This window comes from Ictalurus furcatus, chromosome 25 (genome assembly GCF_023375685.1).
Source record: "Ictalurus furcatus strain D&B chromosome 25, Billie_1.0, whole genome shotgun sequence".
NCBI classification, from domain to species: domain Eukaryota; kingdom Metazoa; phylum Chordata; class Actinopteri; order Siluriformes; family Ictaluridae; genus Ictalurus; species Ictalurus furcatus.
The window spans coordinates 9,745,990-9,762,586 of NC_071279.1; the positions used below are offsets into that span (position 1 = coordinate 9,745,990).

At 37.6% G+C, this 16,597-nt stretch overlaps 1 protein-coding gene across 1 annotated transcript in view; it reads left to right on the forward strand.

The window, feature by feature from the left end:
• The first annotated feature begins 4,255 nt into the window (after window positions 1–4,255).
• si:ch211-191a24.3 (tensin-3) overlaps window positions 4,256–16,597 on the forward strand; it is a 47,447-nt gene continuing 35,105 nt past the window's right edge. The window contains exons 1-11 of the mRNA XM_053614894.1: window positions 4,256–4,816; window positions 4,975–5,025; window positions 5,125–5,247; window positions 6,378–6,442; window positions 7,505–7,588; window positions 10,955–11,064; window positions 11,215–11,275; window positions 11,356–11,431; window positions 11,556–11,685; window positions 14,082–14,159; window positions 14,550–14,648. Of these exons, the coding sequence (XP_053470869.1) occupies window positions 4,664–4,816; window positions 4,975–5,025; window positions 5,125–5,247; window positions 6,378–6,442; window positions 7,505–7,588; window positions 10,955–11,064; window positions 11,215–11,275; window positions 11,356–11,431; window positions 11,556–11,685; window positions 14,082–14,159; window positions 14,550–14,648 (1,030 nt within the window). The 5' untranslated portion in view covers window positions 4,256–4,663. The remainder of the gene's footprint in view (window positions 4,817–4,974; window positions 5,026–5,124; window positions 5,248–6,377; window positions 6,443–7,504; window positions 7,589–10,954; window positions 11,065–11,214; window positions 11,276–11,355; window positions 11,432–11,555; window positions 11,686–14,081; window positions 14,160–14,549; window positions 14,649–16,597) is intronic.

Here is a 16,597-nt window from a genome sequence, read left to right on the forward strand (position 1 = left end):
TCCAGGATTTTGTGATCGCAGAAATTAACGCAAAATCAAGGAAACTTCGCAGTATTCCGAGGAGCTTGCACTTTTTCAAAATTACCGCAAATTTTCCGCAGACTTGGGCTAAGACGTGTCGTGTGACATCATCACAACGCACATTCAGTAAAAGCCCTCTTTGATTCACATGCATCAAACATGAGTAACAGCTAAAAGTTCTCATTTACCAACAAACATCACTGCGAAAGACCATGCAAAACAATTTTGTGCAATTGTAATTTCGCCAAAACAGCAAAAAAATAAAAATTCCGCAAAAACAGCACAAAAAACTCCACAATTTGCATCGCAAATTTTGAAAAAGCCACAGCAAAATCAATAATTTTCACCAAAATCCTGTATGAACTGTATAATAACCTCCACTCTTCTTGGAAGGCTTTCCCCTAAACTTTAGAGCGTAGCCATGGGGATTTGTCCATTCAGCAACAAAAGCTTTAGTGAGGTCAGGTACTAATGTTTGGTGACGAGGCCTGAGTTCCAGTTAGAGCAAATGTTGATGCTACAGCAACTTTGTGGCAACAGTTTGGGGAAGAACCTCATATGAGTCAAATCTCCACATACTTTTGGCCACATAATATAGGTATGGCTTATAGGACAGAAGGCATTTTGATTCTGACTGTAAACTACATGCCTCTCCTAACAAAAAGAACCACAACTATTCGTACCTGGTGCAATGAAATCTGTTGAAATAATTTATTTTAAGGATGAAAAAAAATTGTCACTACAGGATACAACAAGAAACATTCCTGCATTGTTCAGTACTGTATTCTGAAGCAGCAGTGAAATTTGAAATATTGTCAATTATATAAATATGAACATAAGTTTAGTTAGTTGTACCTCAAAAGATAGGTAATATTTAACTTTATAACCCAAGATCTTTATTTGCCACTGTACCATGTTTTCTACAGGGTATAATAAAGCTTCTTCCAATCACAATCACTCATATCTCCTTCCACAGATTATAACTCAGTACCACTTGATACTTGACAGATTGTAGGGAAATAATTTTTTGTATTTTATGTGCACCTGCTGATAGATGATAATAAATAAATGTATAGTTTGATGAATTTATGAACTTGCTAATTTATAATGTGCTATTATCTACTAATTGAAATGTGTTTTGAATACAGTAAAATATTTAGGACTAGAGCAGTGCACACTGTATTCCTTTTATGATATGACTCAGAGAATTGTCTGTATTATAGGCAAGGGGTGTGTCCCTTAATCTTGACTTCTTTGCTTTAGTCATACTTACTGAGAAACAAGTGCTGACAGCAGAAGAACGCGCACACATACAGAATACTGGCCAAAGTGCATGTGAGCTCTAGCATGTGGCATACAGTGCGTGTTCCTCTTTCTGTCCTCGTCTCCCCTTCTTGCTTTTCCTGTTCATTTTGTCATCTTTACTGGGTGAATATAACAGATGTTCCTGTAGGACTGCACACCCTGTAATCCCATTGTTCAGGTAAGCGCTATGTATTTAGCACGACTTTGAACTTTGTTCTATATGCAACGTTGCTAATATCAAAACAAAGACTCCACTATATTGTGATAATATATATTAATATATTCATTAAACAGTAACCAGTTTGAACACACGAACGAGAGAGGAGTGCTTATGTACGGCAAATGTAAACATACCATTTCTTTGAAGTATAAAGTGAAACCCATCTTTCATTAATAAGCTGCATTCCCTTACTCTGGAACCAAAAATGGTAGTAAAGATAGAAACTTTTTATTTCCTGTCTTCTCATAAGGTGTGTCCAGTTTGTTCAGAGTAGCCAAGGTGGATGACTTTGAATGATAAAGTTGAACTGTGTATTTATTTCACCACAGACACATTATGACTGTGTTGTCATACTTTATGACATACGTTACCCAGATCAGCCATAACATTATAATCACCGACAGTGATATGAATAACATTGATTATCTCATTACAATGGCTCCTGCCAATGGGTGGGATATATTAGGAAGCAAGTGAACGGTCAGTTCTTGAAGTTGATGTGTTGGAAGCAGAAAAAATGGGCAAGCGTAAGGATCTGAGTGACTTTGACCAGGTCCAGATTGTGATGGCTAGATGACTGGGTCAGAGCATCTCCAAAACGGCAGGTCTTGTGGGGTGTTCCCCGTATGCAGTTGTTAGTACATACTAAAAGAGGTCCAAGGAAGGACAACCGGTGAACCAGCGACAGGGTCATGGGTGCCCAAGGCTTATTGATGCACGCAGTCAGCAAAGACTAGCCCGTCTGGTATGATCCTACAGAAGAGCTACCGTAGCACAAATTGCTGAAAAAGTTAACGCTGGCTATGATAGATAGGTGTCAGAACACACAATACATCACAGCTTGCTGTGTATGGGACTGCATAGACACAGACCGGTCAGAGTGCCTGTGCTGACCCCTGTCCACCACCAAAAGCACCTACAATGGGCACGTGAGTATCAGAACTGGACCATGGAGCAATGGAAGAAGGAGGCCTGGTCTGATGAATCACGTTTTCTTTTACATCATGTGGACGGCTGGTGCGTGTGTGGCGTTTACTTGGGGAAGATATGGAATCAGGATGCACTATGGGAAGAAGGCAAGCTGGTGGAGGCAGTGTGATGTTCTGGGCAATGACCAAGTACGCGCCTTTTATGGCAGTGGTGTTCCCTAATGGCAGTGGCCTCTTTCAGCAGGATAATGCACCCTGCCACTCTGCAAAAATTGTTCAGGGATGGTTTGAGGAACATGACAAAAGTGTTCAAGATGTTGACTTGACCTCCAAATTCCCCAGATCTCAATGTGATCGAGCGTCTGTGGTGTGTGCTGGACAAACAAGTCCAATCCATAGAGGCCCCACCTCGCAACTTACAGGACTTAAAGGATCTGCTGCTGACGTCTTGGTGCCAGATACCACAGCACACCTTCAGAGGTTTTGTGGAGTCCATGCCTCGACGGGTCAGAGGTATTTTGGCGGCACAAGGGGACCTACACAATATTAGGCAGGTGGATTTAATGTTAAGGCTGATAGGTGTATGTTATACTATAATTCAGAGTGTGTGTAAGGATGTGTTTTTATGTATGTTTTGTAATATATGTAATTGTCTGCTTTTAATGAATGTAAACAACAAGAATATGTATGAGTAAGAATTTGTGTACATTTGATGAGGGTATAACGTTCAATAGGTAATTAAATGTATTCTTTTATTGTTTCAGATCTGTTAAACTGTCCTTCCCATGAAATCTGGAACAGATATTTTTATAAAGATTGTGTGAAGATAAAATGGTAGCAATATTCAACACAGCATCATAACTTGTTTGTTTATCTATTTATTTATTTGTCACTTCAAGTTTAGCTTTAGCCATGACCCAAGGAAACACATGATCTGTAAATGGTCAAACTGCAGCTTGCTATATTGTATATGAATAAACCTTGCAGTATGCAGTATTGAGAATGATCCAGCACCTAAATGATGTGTTCAAAACCACCAACATGTCAGTGTGTTTTCACTTTGGTTAATGAGGCCTAGATTACCCACAACACATTTTTGACTACCTGCTGATAGTGGTGTGAATGGGATTAACTTTACTTCATCTCTACTCAAAGAGACTGATGCAGCAGTGCTTTATTCCTTTAGCCTTCCTTGCTCTCTTATCTCCTCATCTGTTCACTCTTCTCAGCACCATTATGCTTGTCAAGTTGTAGATTGCTATCTAGTGAACTGAGGCTTTACTGTAACTCGGTTCAACTGTGTCATAGAGCTGCATTGCATTCTGGAACCTTGTATCTAACATTTGTTGTCTCCCCTATTCCACACTGGATTTCTCATTAATGCGACATTAAATGTAACTGAAAAATGGTGAGTGCGAAAAGAAGCTTGATCTTTATGGTATTTTTTAAATTTTTTTATTTTTTTTACCATCACTTATGTTTGAGATTGCTGTAATATTTTCTCCTATTAATTGCCATTGGAACTATGCTAGCAATGTTCCAGTGCAATATCAGAAAATGGAAAAAGACTATGCAATGTTTATCTATCTTCAGCTGTCCAGTTTCAGTGAACCTGCACCCAGTGTGGCCTCAGATTCCTGTTTGTGACTGAAAGGAGTAGAACCCTATGTGGTCTGCTGCTATTGTAGCACATCCATTTGAAGGAGCAATGTGTTCTGAGATGCTTTTCAGCTTATCACGATTGTAAAGAGTGTTTATTTGAGTTACTGTAGGAAGGTGGAAGCAGTCTGGATATTCTTCTCTGAGTTTAATCCTGCAGAACTTCTGCTCAGTGGATGTTTTGTTTCGTTTTGTGTTCACACCGTTCTGTGTAAACTGAATAGACTGTTATCCATGAAATCCTGGGAGATCATCAGACCATGCCTCATTCGGAGGCATCAGACCATGCTTCATTTGAAATCACTTTAATCATTAAGACATTTTTTCCCCATTGACCTATATTTATGCACTGTGGTGCTGCCACATGATTGGCTGATTGGATAACTGCATGAATGAGCAGGAGTACAGGTGTTCCTAATAAAGTGGTCAGTGAATGTATTTAATGTGTTTCAGGGTGGAGTTTTCCTTTAGCTGTATATTAACCTTTTTGTTGCCACAGCTCCTGTTGTTATTATTATAGAGCAGTACAATGATGGCAGAAGGATGTGAATTTGACCTGAACTACATCACAGAACGCATCATTGCGTTATCCTTCAATCAGACATGCCCAGAGAAGGCCTACCTGCACAACTTATACAACATCACACAGATGTTGCAGTTCAAACACTCGGACAATTACATGGTGAGGACATTCAGCTTTATACAAACATAACATTTTTAATGAATTCATCTACATTATCTTTTAGAGTATATAATAGGCCAAATATTTGCTGGATTCAGTAATCAAGTTGGTGTATGAGTCAGTGTTATAAAAAGAGCTTGTGTTTTCCCCAATGGCAGGTTATCAACCTCTCGGAGCCCAGGGAAGAGCTAAGGAGGTTAAACGTCAGGGTAAAGTCTACAATTCAGAAAGTTTGGTTGCAAGATATATTTATAACCTGTTCACTTCATGGCCACATGTCTCTTACATTTATATGTGTGCTCTCTCAGGTACTGGATGTTGGCTGGCCCGGACAGCATGCTCCATCCCTACATTTACTGTGTTCTATATGTAAAAGCATAGAGAACTGGCTCAACACACACAGCGAGCATGCCCTTCTGCTGCACTGCAGGGTAAACACTCAGCCCTCAACCTTTTTGTTCCCTTCACATCCCTCTCTTACAGACCTTGTGCCTACATCAATCTTCCGTAGTTATCATTAATATTCCACATGTTTTGATGAATGTTCTCTATTAGACTCCTTCTATCCTTCCTAATGCAGTATGGTCCAAAAATCTGACTCCACAAGCAAAAGCAGTTTTTATTTCCTACACTTATGTTATTGTTTACTCAAGGCAGCAGCGATGTTACTGCCTGTGAAGGCAACAGTTAGCAATCTATGTTAAGATCCCAGAGGTGATTCCATTTAAATGTAATGGCTTCACAGTTTACAAAATAATGATAGCACTTTACAATAACGGCACATGAATAATCATGCGCTAATACCTGAATTGATACTTACTTGAACTAATGATGAGTTAAGGAATGTACTAGTCTCAAACTAATGCAGAGCTAACCTTAACTACGACGTGAGTCTTATGAATTCATGCATGAATAACGACCACCTTAAGTACGTTAGTACATGTTTGTTAATTAATGTATTAAATCAAGGGTTGATTGGGTTGGGGTGAACTAAATCAAGCCTGCTCTATAAGATAATTAATTATAATTCTTCATCCATTTCTCTTCAGATCCTACTGTAGTTCTAGTATGTACTCTGGGGATTTGAAGAGAAATGGAAGAAGAATGACGCAAACCAGGTTGAGATGAAATTATTGGTGTTTATTATTAGTGCGTCTTTCTACATTCAATAAGGAGGATCAGTGTCAATTGGCAAATTATATAAACAATTTGAAATTATGCACGTCATATTATGAATAATTCATATTCATTCTTATAGAACATGTTTGATTTAGTTTACCCCTACATGTTACATTAACCAACCGACATGTACTAACATGTACTTAAGGTGGTGGTCGTCATATATATATATATATATATATATATATATATATATATATATATATATATATATATATATATATATATATATATATACACATACCTACCTACCTCATAACATAACATAATGATGATAATAAATGCAATGTATTCCATATGTATGAGAGAGACAGTGTACTTCTATAATACACTGTTAAGTATGCTAAGTCACATACACATTCTATCATTGTTTCTTTAATAGGGCACTAAAGACCGGGTAGGAGTAGTCATTTCATCCTACATCAACCTTCCTAGCGTCTCTAGCAGGTAAAACTAACATTACACATATTCAAGCTGTCATGTAAACTAGCAAGTCTTAAACTGGAAACACATTTTAAGCAATTGGGATGATATAGACTAAGCATTTTGCACACAACTGAGAGTGTAATAAACACGGGTGGAAAAAGTACTGATAAATAATATTTAAGTGACAGTGTAGATAATGGCTTAAAATCTTACTTAACAAAAAGTGGAAGTATCCAGACAAAAACTGAGTATAGTAATATAATATATAGTATATAGTATTAAAATGCATAAAGTATTTAACTGATTAAATTAATTAGTCATATTTTCATGTGAAATATAACTTTTGTTTCTAAAACTAATGTACAACTGTTTTAAGATGACTTTTTTGTTTTGTTATAAAGCAATTATGCTATTTTACTTGAAAACATCATTCAGTCACTGGTCATGTGCAAGACTAATGCTACGTAGTTTGCTAATGAATTAATCTGAAATGAAATATCATGTAAATATTTACTACAAACTTGAATTTGACTTGCTGATTAACCAACTGTGTTTAATCAAAGCTAGTCTAATATGGTATTAGCAATGAAAACAGGCCAACTTAGTTCACTATAACCAGTTGATGTTAGCAAATTAGCAAAATTTACCTCAACATTCTTTTTCAACTTAGATGGAGCTCATGTCTTATAAATATAAATACATATTGCAAACACAGTATTAAATCAACGTTCATATTAAGTAAAGACGGATTGAGAAGTCAGATTTAACTTAATGCTAACAGGCTCCTTTGATGAACTTTGAGCCACAGTTTTGTTTTGTTTGTGGGAGGGTTGCCATGTGACAGCTAAATGCCTGCTCCTTGCCAGTTTCATAGCTACATGAAAGATCAATAACACACACACACAACCTTAAACTGATATATGATACATACTGTATTACTGCACTAACTATACAATATTCTAAATGCAACCTTGATGCACATCTACACTATCTATCCATGGATTTCTCATTGTATAATAATATGTAATTGATCTCTCTATCTCCGCCTTTCTCTCTATATCTCTCTCACTCTCTATCTCGCAGTGGAGAGAAGGCCTTAGACTGGTACACCATGAAAAGGTTCTACAGTGATAAGATGGCTTCCCTTATGACTCCATCCCAGAAAAGGCAAACATTTTCTCTCTAATGATCACACCTACATTTATTTTATTTTATTTTTTATAAACTCTGGAGCAATACTCTAAGTTTCATTGAAAAAATATGAAACAGGAAGTTTAGGCTTCTTATTGCAGCAGATCAGTCACAAGAGCAAAGGGTTATGAAGAGGAATGTCTAAAATGTGATTTGAGGTCAAATCATAAGGATATGACATAGAACATGCATTATCCATTTTCTACTTCCTTTTTCTGTGATACACTGATTTACCCTTTAGCTTTCAGTCTAAGAGTGCAAATTCAACTTCTGCATACCCATAAATTCAAATGATTCAGTTCATAAGCTTGCAGTTCCCTTGGTGAACGTTTTATAACTATCCTGTAATAAGAGTAAATATTCTGTAATAACTCACACATACATAGCTTTTATAGCTGCCTCTGAACATCCTTTGTATACTGCACATTTTATTTGTATAACATATAAACTTATACCACAGTGCTGAAATAAGTTGCTATTATTAAATAAATTACAAATTGTTAATGTTGGCAAATCACTGTGGTATAAGAGGAATAAAACATCTTGGGATGTGCTGTTATAGGAAAATAGTCAACTTTGGGGTGGTAACAGGAAAACTGAACAGTATCTAAAGTGACATCTACATATATATCTGTAGGAAAGACAGATTATTATCATGATTCTTATGGATTAGTGTGATATACACTCAGTGAACACTCTATTAGAATCACTGTTGTAGCACAGATTCCAGAAGATGTTGGAAACCTTCCTTTGCGGTTCTGGTCCATGTTGATATGATTGCATCACTCAATCCTGCAGATTTTTCAGGTGCACTTTCATGCTGCAAATCTCCGGTTCTACCACATGCCAAAGGATGTGGTACTAGATTCAGATCCGGTGACTGGGAAGGCCACTGAAGAACACTGATCTCATGGTCATGTTCATGAAACCACTTTTGCGTGGTGCATTATCATGCTGGAAGTAGCCATTAGAAGATGGTAAACTGTGGCCATAAAGGGATGCACATGGTCAGCAAAAATACTCAAATATGCTGTGGCATTCAAGCAATAATTGATTTGTATTAATGGGCCCAAAGTGTGCCAAGAAAACATTCCCCACAACATTACACCACCTCCACCAGCCTGGGCTGTTAACACAAGGCAGGCTGGGTGCATGGATTCACGTTGTTGGTATCAAATTCTGATCCTCCTTTCTCTGGCTTCAGCACAAATCGAGATTCATCAGACCAGGCTACATTTTCCAGTCTTGGAATTACATACTGTCCAGTTTTAGTGAGTCTGTACCCACTGTAGCCTCAGCTTTCTGTTCTTGGCTGACAGAAGAAGAACCCGACGTGGTCTTCTGCTTTTGTAGCCCATCCACCTCAAGGTTTGACGTTTTGTACATTCTGAGATTAATTTCTGCTCACCACAATTGTACAGAGTGGATATCTGAGTTACTGTAGCCTTTCTGTCAGCATGAACCAGTCTGGCCATTCTCCGTTGACCTCTCTCATCAACAAGGCGTTTCTGTCTGCAGAACTGCCGCTCACTGGGTGCGTTTTGCTTATTACGCCATTCTGAGCAAACTACAGAGATTGTTGTGTATGAAAATCCCAGGATATCAGCAGTTATACAAACACTCAAACCAGCCCATCTGGCACCAACAATCATGCCACAGTCAAAATCACTGAGATCACATTTATTCCCCATTCTGATGGTTGATATGAACAATACCCATTAAGCTGCTGGCCCATATCTGTATGATTTTATGCATTGTACTGCTGTCTCATGATTGGCTGATTAGATAATTGCATGAATGAGTAGGTGTACAGGTGTCCCTAATAAAGTGCTCAGTGAGCGTATAACAGTAGAACAACAGTAGGTGACTAAGAATTTTAATGAAGAATGTGATTAGACTGTCAGCAAGAACAGTCATTCCACAACTACACATAGGGGGATATTAGAGCCAGGTTGCAGTGCATAAACCGCTCATTACAAACATGAATGCACATTTGAGAGTTCAGTGCACTGCAAAATCCAGTGTTGATTTAACTCCCACAGTGTTGAATTTACACCCTACAGTGTTTATATAAGTCCACTGAACATAAATGAACATGCTGGGTATTAATTCAACACTAGGGATTTTACTGTGGGGTGCAAAAAAATCACAGGGAACTCTACAGACATGCGGGCACAGTACAAGCCTGAATTCTGGGGCAGTACAGGCCTGAATCCTGTGGTAGTACAGGCCTGAATCCTGGGGCAGTACAGGCCTGAATCCTGGGGTAGTACAGGCCTGAATCCTGGGGCAGTACAGGCCTGAAACCTGTGGCAGTACAGGCCTGAATCCTGGGGTAATACAGGCCTGAATCCTGTGATAGTACAGGCCTGAATCCTGGGGCAATACACTGCAAAATCCAGTGTTGATTTAATACCCACAGTGTTGAATTTACACCTTACAGTATTTATATAAGTCCATTGGACATAAATTAACACTCTGGGTGTTAATTCAACACTAGGGATTTTACCGTGTACAGGCCTGAATCTTATACTATAGGAAGTAGTTTGCCTTCATGGGTTAAAGTTCACTTGTTTATGTACTTAGCATTCCTTGTGAAGTCTTCTAAAATCTCTTTGTTAATGATAGTTGGATACAAGCTTACAGATATAAAGATTATATGACTATTGTATGCTTTATGTGATTTATATATTTATAATATTGTATTATATTACTTATATGCTTATATGGTTGTATGACTATTGTTTTTTTAATAGCACATTTTTATTTAAGGACTTTAGTTTATGGCCATCCAAAAGCTCAGAAAAATACTGATGTAGCCTTGGCAGAAATTAATACAGGGTTTTTCTACAAGGTTATCAGCTTTATTCCATGATGAAACATTTCTATAATTATGTGAGCGGTCGCTTAGATTAACTTCACAGGGCATGAGGGCTCACTGAATGGTTTGACGAGGATGAAAATGATATAAAATCATATGCTATGGTCTTCTACAATCACTTGATCTCAACCCAGTTGAACACCTGTGGGAGATTTTGGTCTGACATGTTTTCCACCACCACCATCAAAATATGAAACAAGGGAATATGTTTTGGAAGAACGTTGTGCCATTCCTCCAGTACAGCTTCAGAGACTGTAGAATCTGTGTCAGACATTTAATCTTTCTCCTTAAAAAAAAGTTTTCATCCAAAAAAAGTGTTTTGTGCCTCTTAAGCAGAACCCAGTCCCTTGTTTTTCTTAAAAAGCATCAGATATTTCAAAGATTTTATTCTGTGTGTGTTTCTACTGAAAGAATTTCACTGCAATGCTACGGGGAGATTGACGATATTGTATGTGGTTCAGGTATGTGCAGATGTTTGGCAAGCTTCTGGCCCATCAGATAAAGATAAACTCCTCTCCTCTTCTCTTCCACTGCATCTCTCTGAAGCACATGCCAAACTTTCACCAGACAGGCAAGAGCCACACACACACACACACACACACACACACACACACACACACACACACACACACACACACACACACACCCACGCATACGCATCAAAATAATGTATTAAATTATAATTATTAAATTACTTTCTGAATCTTTTGTCCTTTTTTAGTATGTGGACTGTTTGTGAGAGTATACCAAGACATGCAGCTGGTGTGCACAACAGGAATACAGTAAGACGCATATATTTTATACAAATAAAGTGATCATGTGTGGCGATGTGGCAGTATCATTAACTGTATATGACTCTCAGTCAGATCTCTGTGGGGCAGACAGACAAAGTGTATTTTGCACTGGAACCACCACAGCTTCTCAAAGGGGACATTGTGGTGAGTTAATGACATGTTCTAGGTGGCCACTCACTCATACACTGTTAACGTTTTGTAGCCTAAGTGTCAACGTACCGTATTTTTAACCTTTCATTTGGCAAGTGGTAATTCATATTTTCTGCAGATTGTATGCTATTATAAGAACGTTGCCAAGAGGAGCAGAGAGACTGTGTTTCGCATACAGTTTCACACAGGCACTTTTCATGGACACCCTTCCGTCTTCCACAAAAAGGACCTTGATCTTGCAAACAAAGGTACAAACACTGAGTAGGGGATGTCTGAAATCATGCACTTCAGAGAGGGAAAAGATTTTTGGTTGTCCTTCTGGGCATGCCGCCCAAAAAAATTGCAAAAGGGTGGGGGTGGGGGGTTGCAGGTGAGGATTGAAATATTTAACAGACTGAAGACCTGCCAACTTTTATACATTTTGTGTAGGAGTACCACATTTTAATATCAGCATATGCCGGGATATATGCCAAAACAGCTTTCTGTTTTTTTTTAAATAATATAATCATAATAAAAATAGCAGATGAGCCAATCAACATTTGTTATGAACTACCCCGCCCCTTCCTGCCATTTCACACTAATGTTTTGGCTAGTGCTTGCAGTGTTTCAAAGACACAGGTAATAAATATATATAATAATAATAGCAATAAGTCCAGAGGGTGAGCCAAAGGTCAAGGAAACTATTCAGTGTGTTCCAGGCTGGATAAGTGTGTTTAATATGTTGCCTATAATCACCTATCATGTGTTAGGGTTAGGGATTAGGGTCAGATCCAGCAGCAGCTGCTGGACTTTTGTTTCTGCAGCAAGGACCATCTCGAAGGATGCACTTGATGCAGTGTCCCTGCTTTCCATCAAGGAAAATGCGAAATGTTTTGCGTTAACCAAAAAAAAAAAAAAAAAACCTCTCAGAAGCTCCTGGGGAAAAATGTTTTGAATATATCTGTTCTATAGTCTGTTTCTCAAATCACATACTTTAGTACTACTCTGGAGTATTTCTGAATACTCGTGCAGTAACTGTCTAGTACAATACAAACAAATCAAGACAAACAAGTATGGAGCAATGGACACTTTTTGCACCTGTCAAATCATGCACTGTAGGTGTGTAATACATAATGGACTGAACCAATGTGGCTACCCGTGACAATAGAAAGTAGAACGTTTACCTGTGGTACGTCTGTGCTCATTTAATCTTAATACATTCATAGGGCAAGTGTTGCAATGATAAACACTCTACATGATAACAGGTTCAGCCAGATATGGCCACTCAATGTTGATTTAGTGAAAATGGTATATCTGATATTGTTTATATGCCCATATTTTAAATAAGGGATGTTTAATGCAAGGCCACCATTTGTACAGGTACTGTATCTGTATCTGTTTTGTGCTCCAAATATTCATATCTGTATCTGTATTTGGATTTAAACTTGAAACAGATGTGGTCCAAACCATTAGTGGTAATATGAACCCTACCACAATGCCTCTAGATTTACTGGGAAACACTGTGGAGACAAAAAACAGAGCTAGAAATGCCAACACTGTCAGCATGTCATAAATAAATGTGGTAAATGCATCATACGAGCCTGGGATGGGTTGGCACCCCGTCCTTGTGCCCCAAGTTCCCTGGGATAGGCTCCAGGCTCCCTGTGACCCTGTGTAGGATAAGTAGTATGGAAAATGGATGGATGGATGGATGGATGAATGCATCATGTGATGTGGTTTTTGTTTGTCCCATGAGTATAAGGACCCACAAAAAAGTATATATATCAAATAAAAACTAGTCTCAGTGCCGTGTGAACCTTTTTGACAAAACAATTTATAGTGGATAGTCTATTTGTATCTGTATTTATATCCACTGAGAATATATTATGTTCAATACAAAAAGTTTATTTGTATTCAGCATTTTTTTTTCTCTTTCGGCTGACCCTTTTCCAGGTCACCACAGCAGCTCACCTGTCCACATAAGTTTTACCCAACTGACACAACCCTCCCCATTATCAGGGCTTGGGACCGGCACTGAGAGTGCACTGGCTCATACAACCCTTCAGTATCTGGGGTTGGTTCTCTGAATGGAAATCGAACCCCAGCCACGGCAGTGAGAGCGTCACATGTTAGTCGCATTTTAAACCATCTGTGAATATAACTAGAATGCTGTGATGCTGTGATGACATCTGAAATATAGAGCAGACTAAAGCATTAACACCACACACGGGCTGATGGAAACCATTATTACCACTGAACATGGCAGCATAATGGACATGACCTTTGCTTGTTTTCCTGTCTGGAGCTTTTTCATGAAGAAATGACTATAACGTATATAACGTATATTATAAAGACCGGGTCTGCTTTGCTTATATCTGAATAATGCATTGCATTTGGCCTGCACTACTTAATGCATGAAAGAAACCCTAAAACATTCAGTAAATAGGAAGAAGTTAGGGTATGACCCTGTGACAAACTTGTTAGTTTGAGATTTGACATAATTCTTCACGTCCAAATTAAAGGTAGATTGGTTTTTTTGTTTGTTTGTTTGTTTGTTTGTTTGTTTTTTAATCAAACAAGCATTAGTAGGTTGTATGTAAGAGTAAAACATTTTATGATTCATTCTTTTGAGCTATTTTACTTATTTCCACTATTACAAACCTAGATCCCAGATTTCCGGAGGAAGGAGAGGTGGAGATAGTTTTCTCAGAAAATATGGCGAAAATTCCAGGTTTTCCACAAGGTAAGTTTGCTGATCCTGAAATCCTAAACAGTGCTACTGGATTGAATTAATAAGTATAAGACAAGGAATTGAAATTGCTTTGGTCGTACATTAAGACTGATACCCTTATTGTCCAGTAGAGGGAAGTTTAGGGGGAAAATAAGAAGGAGATGAAGCAACAGTTCCTCTAGCTATAAACATGCTCATGATTAACTAATGTTGTTGTATCATGCTGTATCAGGAAGATTGTACTGTGTGTATGTGTGTGCATTAGGGTACAAATACATATTCATATTTCTGTTTAAAGTAGATGTCCATACATTCAGAAAAAAAAAAATAATAAGAAAACTTATATACTGTACATGTCATGGTTTTGTACTGTCATGCTGATATTAGCTACTCTGTATAAAGGTAGTGTTGGCTGGAAGAACAGCTCTGCCATTTCCATTGACTACGACACACTGGATCCTCTAGTTCACTGGGATTCCTATGAGAACATTACAACAGGAGGTACTGTAGCCACACACACACACACACACACACACACACACACACACACACACACACATGTTCTTATATTCATTTTGGGTCCAAATGATCATGTTTAATCTGCCATCAGGATCATCCGCAAGCATGTGAAGGACTTTGTGTGTCTTCCATGAACATTGTTGTCTGTATATTGCTTAGACTATAGGTCATAAGAGATCTATTGATATTATTATAGTAATTATATTCTTGATATCAGTTGTACAATGGTTGTGCTGTAAAACCAAAAGAATTGATCTGAATCAAGGGTATACACTATATATTGCAGAGTAGTGGACACAGCATGAGGATTAAAAAAAATGTCAGTCAAGTTGCTTGATTCTTTTAACTTGTTAGCTGCAAACACACAAATGCTTATTTGTGAATTGTTTGTATGTAGGTTTGACATTCTCCACTTATTCTCTCACCACTATTTACTGTACACTGTCAGTGGGCTCAGGATGTTGTTGTTTACAGGAAATTGAAGTCTTTGACACCAGTGTCTTGGGAATATTTACAGCATGTGGAAGTAGGTTTCACTTACAAGGGAGATGTGGACCACATACTTTCAATACACACACACACACACATACACACACACACACACACACAGACACACACACACACATACACACATAGACATTGACATAATCATTTGCATACATATAAGGGAACATTTGGTTTGTCCATAGTCCTGCAAAACCCTCTGGGGTCTTCTTGAATTGCCTTCCCTTCTTGTGCTATATTGTTGGAATGCTCATAGCTGTGGCTTTAAGACATGAAACGGCTTTAAGACACAAACCAAAGTCCTGGAAAGACTCTCTTTTGTCCTCCAGAGCTAAAAGCCATGTTTAGCTGTCAAATAGAGGAAGGTACTTTGATGTAGAGGTTATCCTTTTCATAGCATTAATCCTGACCTCAATAAACTTTGTTGAGTGTTTTAATTGAATGAATGAATGAATGAATGATCCTCTAGGTTAGGGACATTCAACTAAACATTGTGAAATCTGGTTTCATAAAATTCCTTCCTTACAAAGGTCTGGAGCAAATAACATGACTGATTTGTGACAACAGTTACTGTTTAATGCTTATATACTACAGTTACTGTTTAATGCTTATATACTTATGATGGTTCATGGCTTTAATAAACGAACATCAGTTTAAAGTTTTTTAAACTTGTCTTATTCGTTTTCAATTCAGTCTGCTACAATAATTTGCTGGGTGGACCAGTTGATGACCCCTGCTCCTTATACATACATACACACATACATACATACATACATACATACATACTACTACTACTACTAATAATAATAATAATACTAATTATTATTATTATAATAATTACTACTACTGCTACCACTACTACTACTACTACTACTACTAATAACAACAACAATAATAATAATTACTACTACCAATACTACTAATACTACTACTACTAATAATAATAATTATAATAATAATTACTACTACTGCTACCACTACTACTACTACTACTACTACTACTAATAACAACAACAATAATAATAATTACTACTACTACTACCAATACTACTACTACTACTACTACTACTACTACTACTAATAATAATAATAATAATTACGACTACTACTCCTTCTACTACTATACAAGAACAAGACGAATGCGACTCTAATTGCATGTGACAGTACATCTGTCAGCTTAAAATACTCATGAAGATATCATTTTAAGCCATTATAATAATCCATGTATGGTGCATTGTTTAATAACAAAGAAAAGAAACAATTAAAATGTCTACAGTTAATAGATCCTGGCAGTCAAATCTGTCACAATACACTATAACAACAAAGACAGTTTTGTTCAGTGTTTATTAACATTAGCTAGCATGCTTAATACCCATTCAGCAGCTAAGTGCTCCTGGTACAATGCCATCTAAATAAATGTCCTGAAA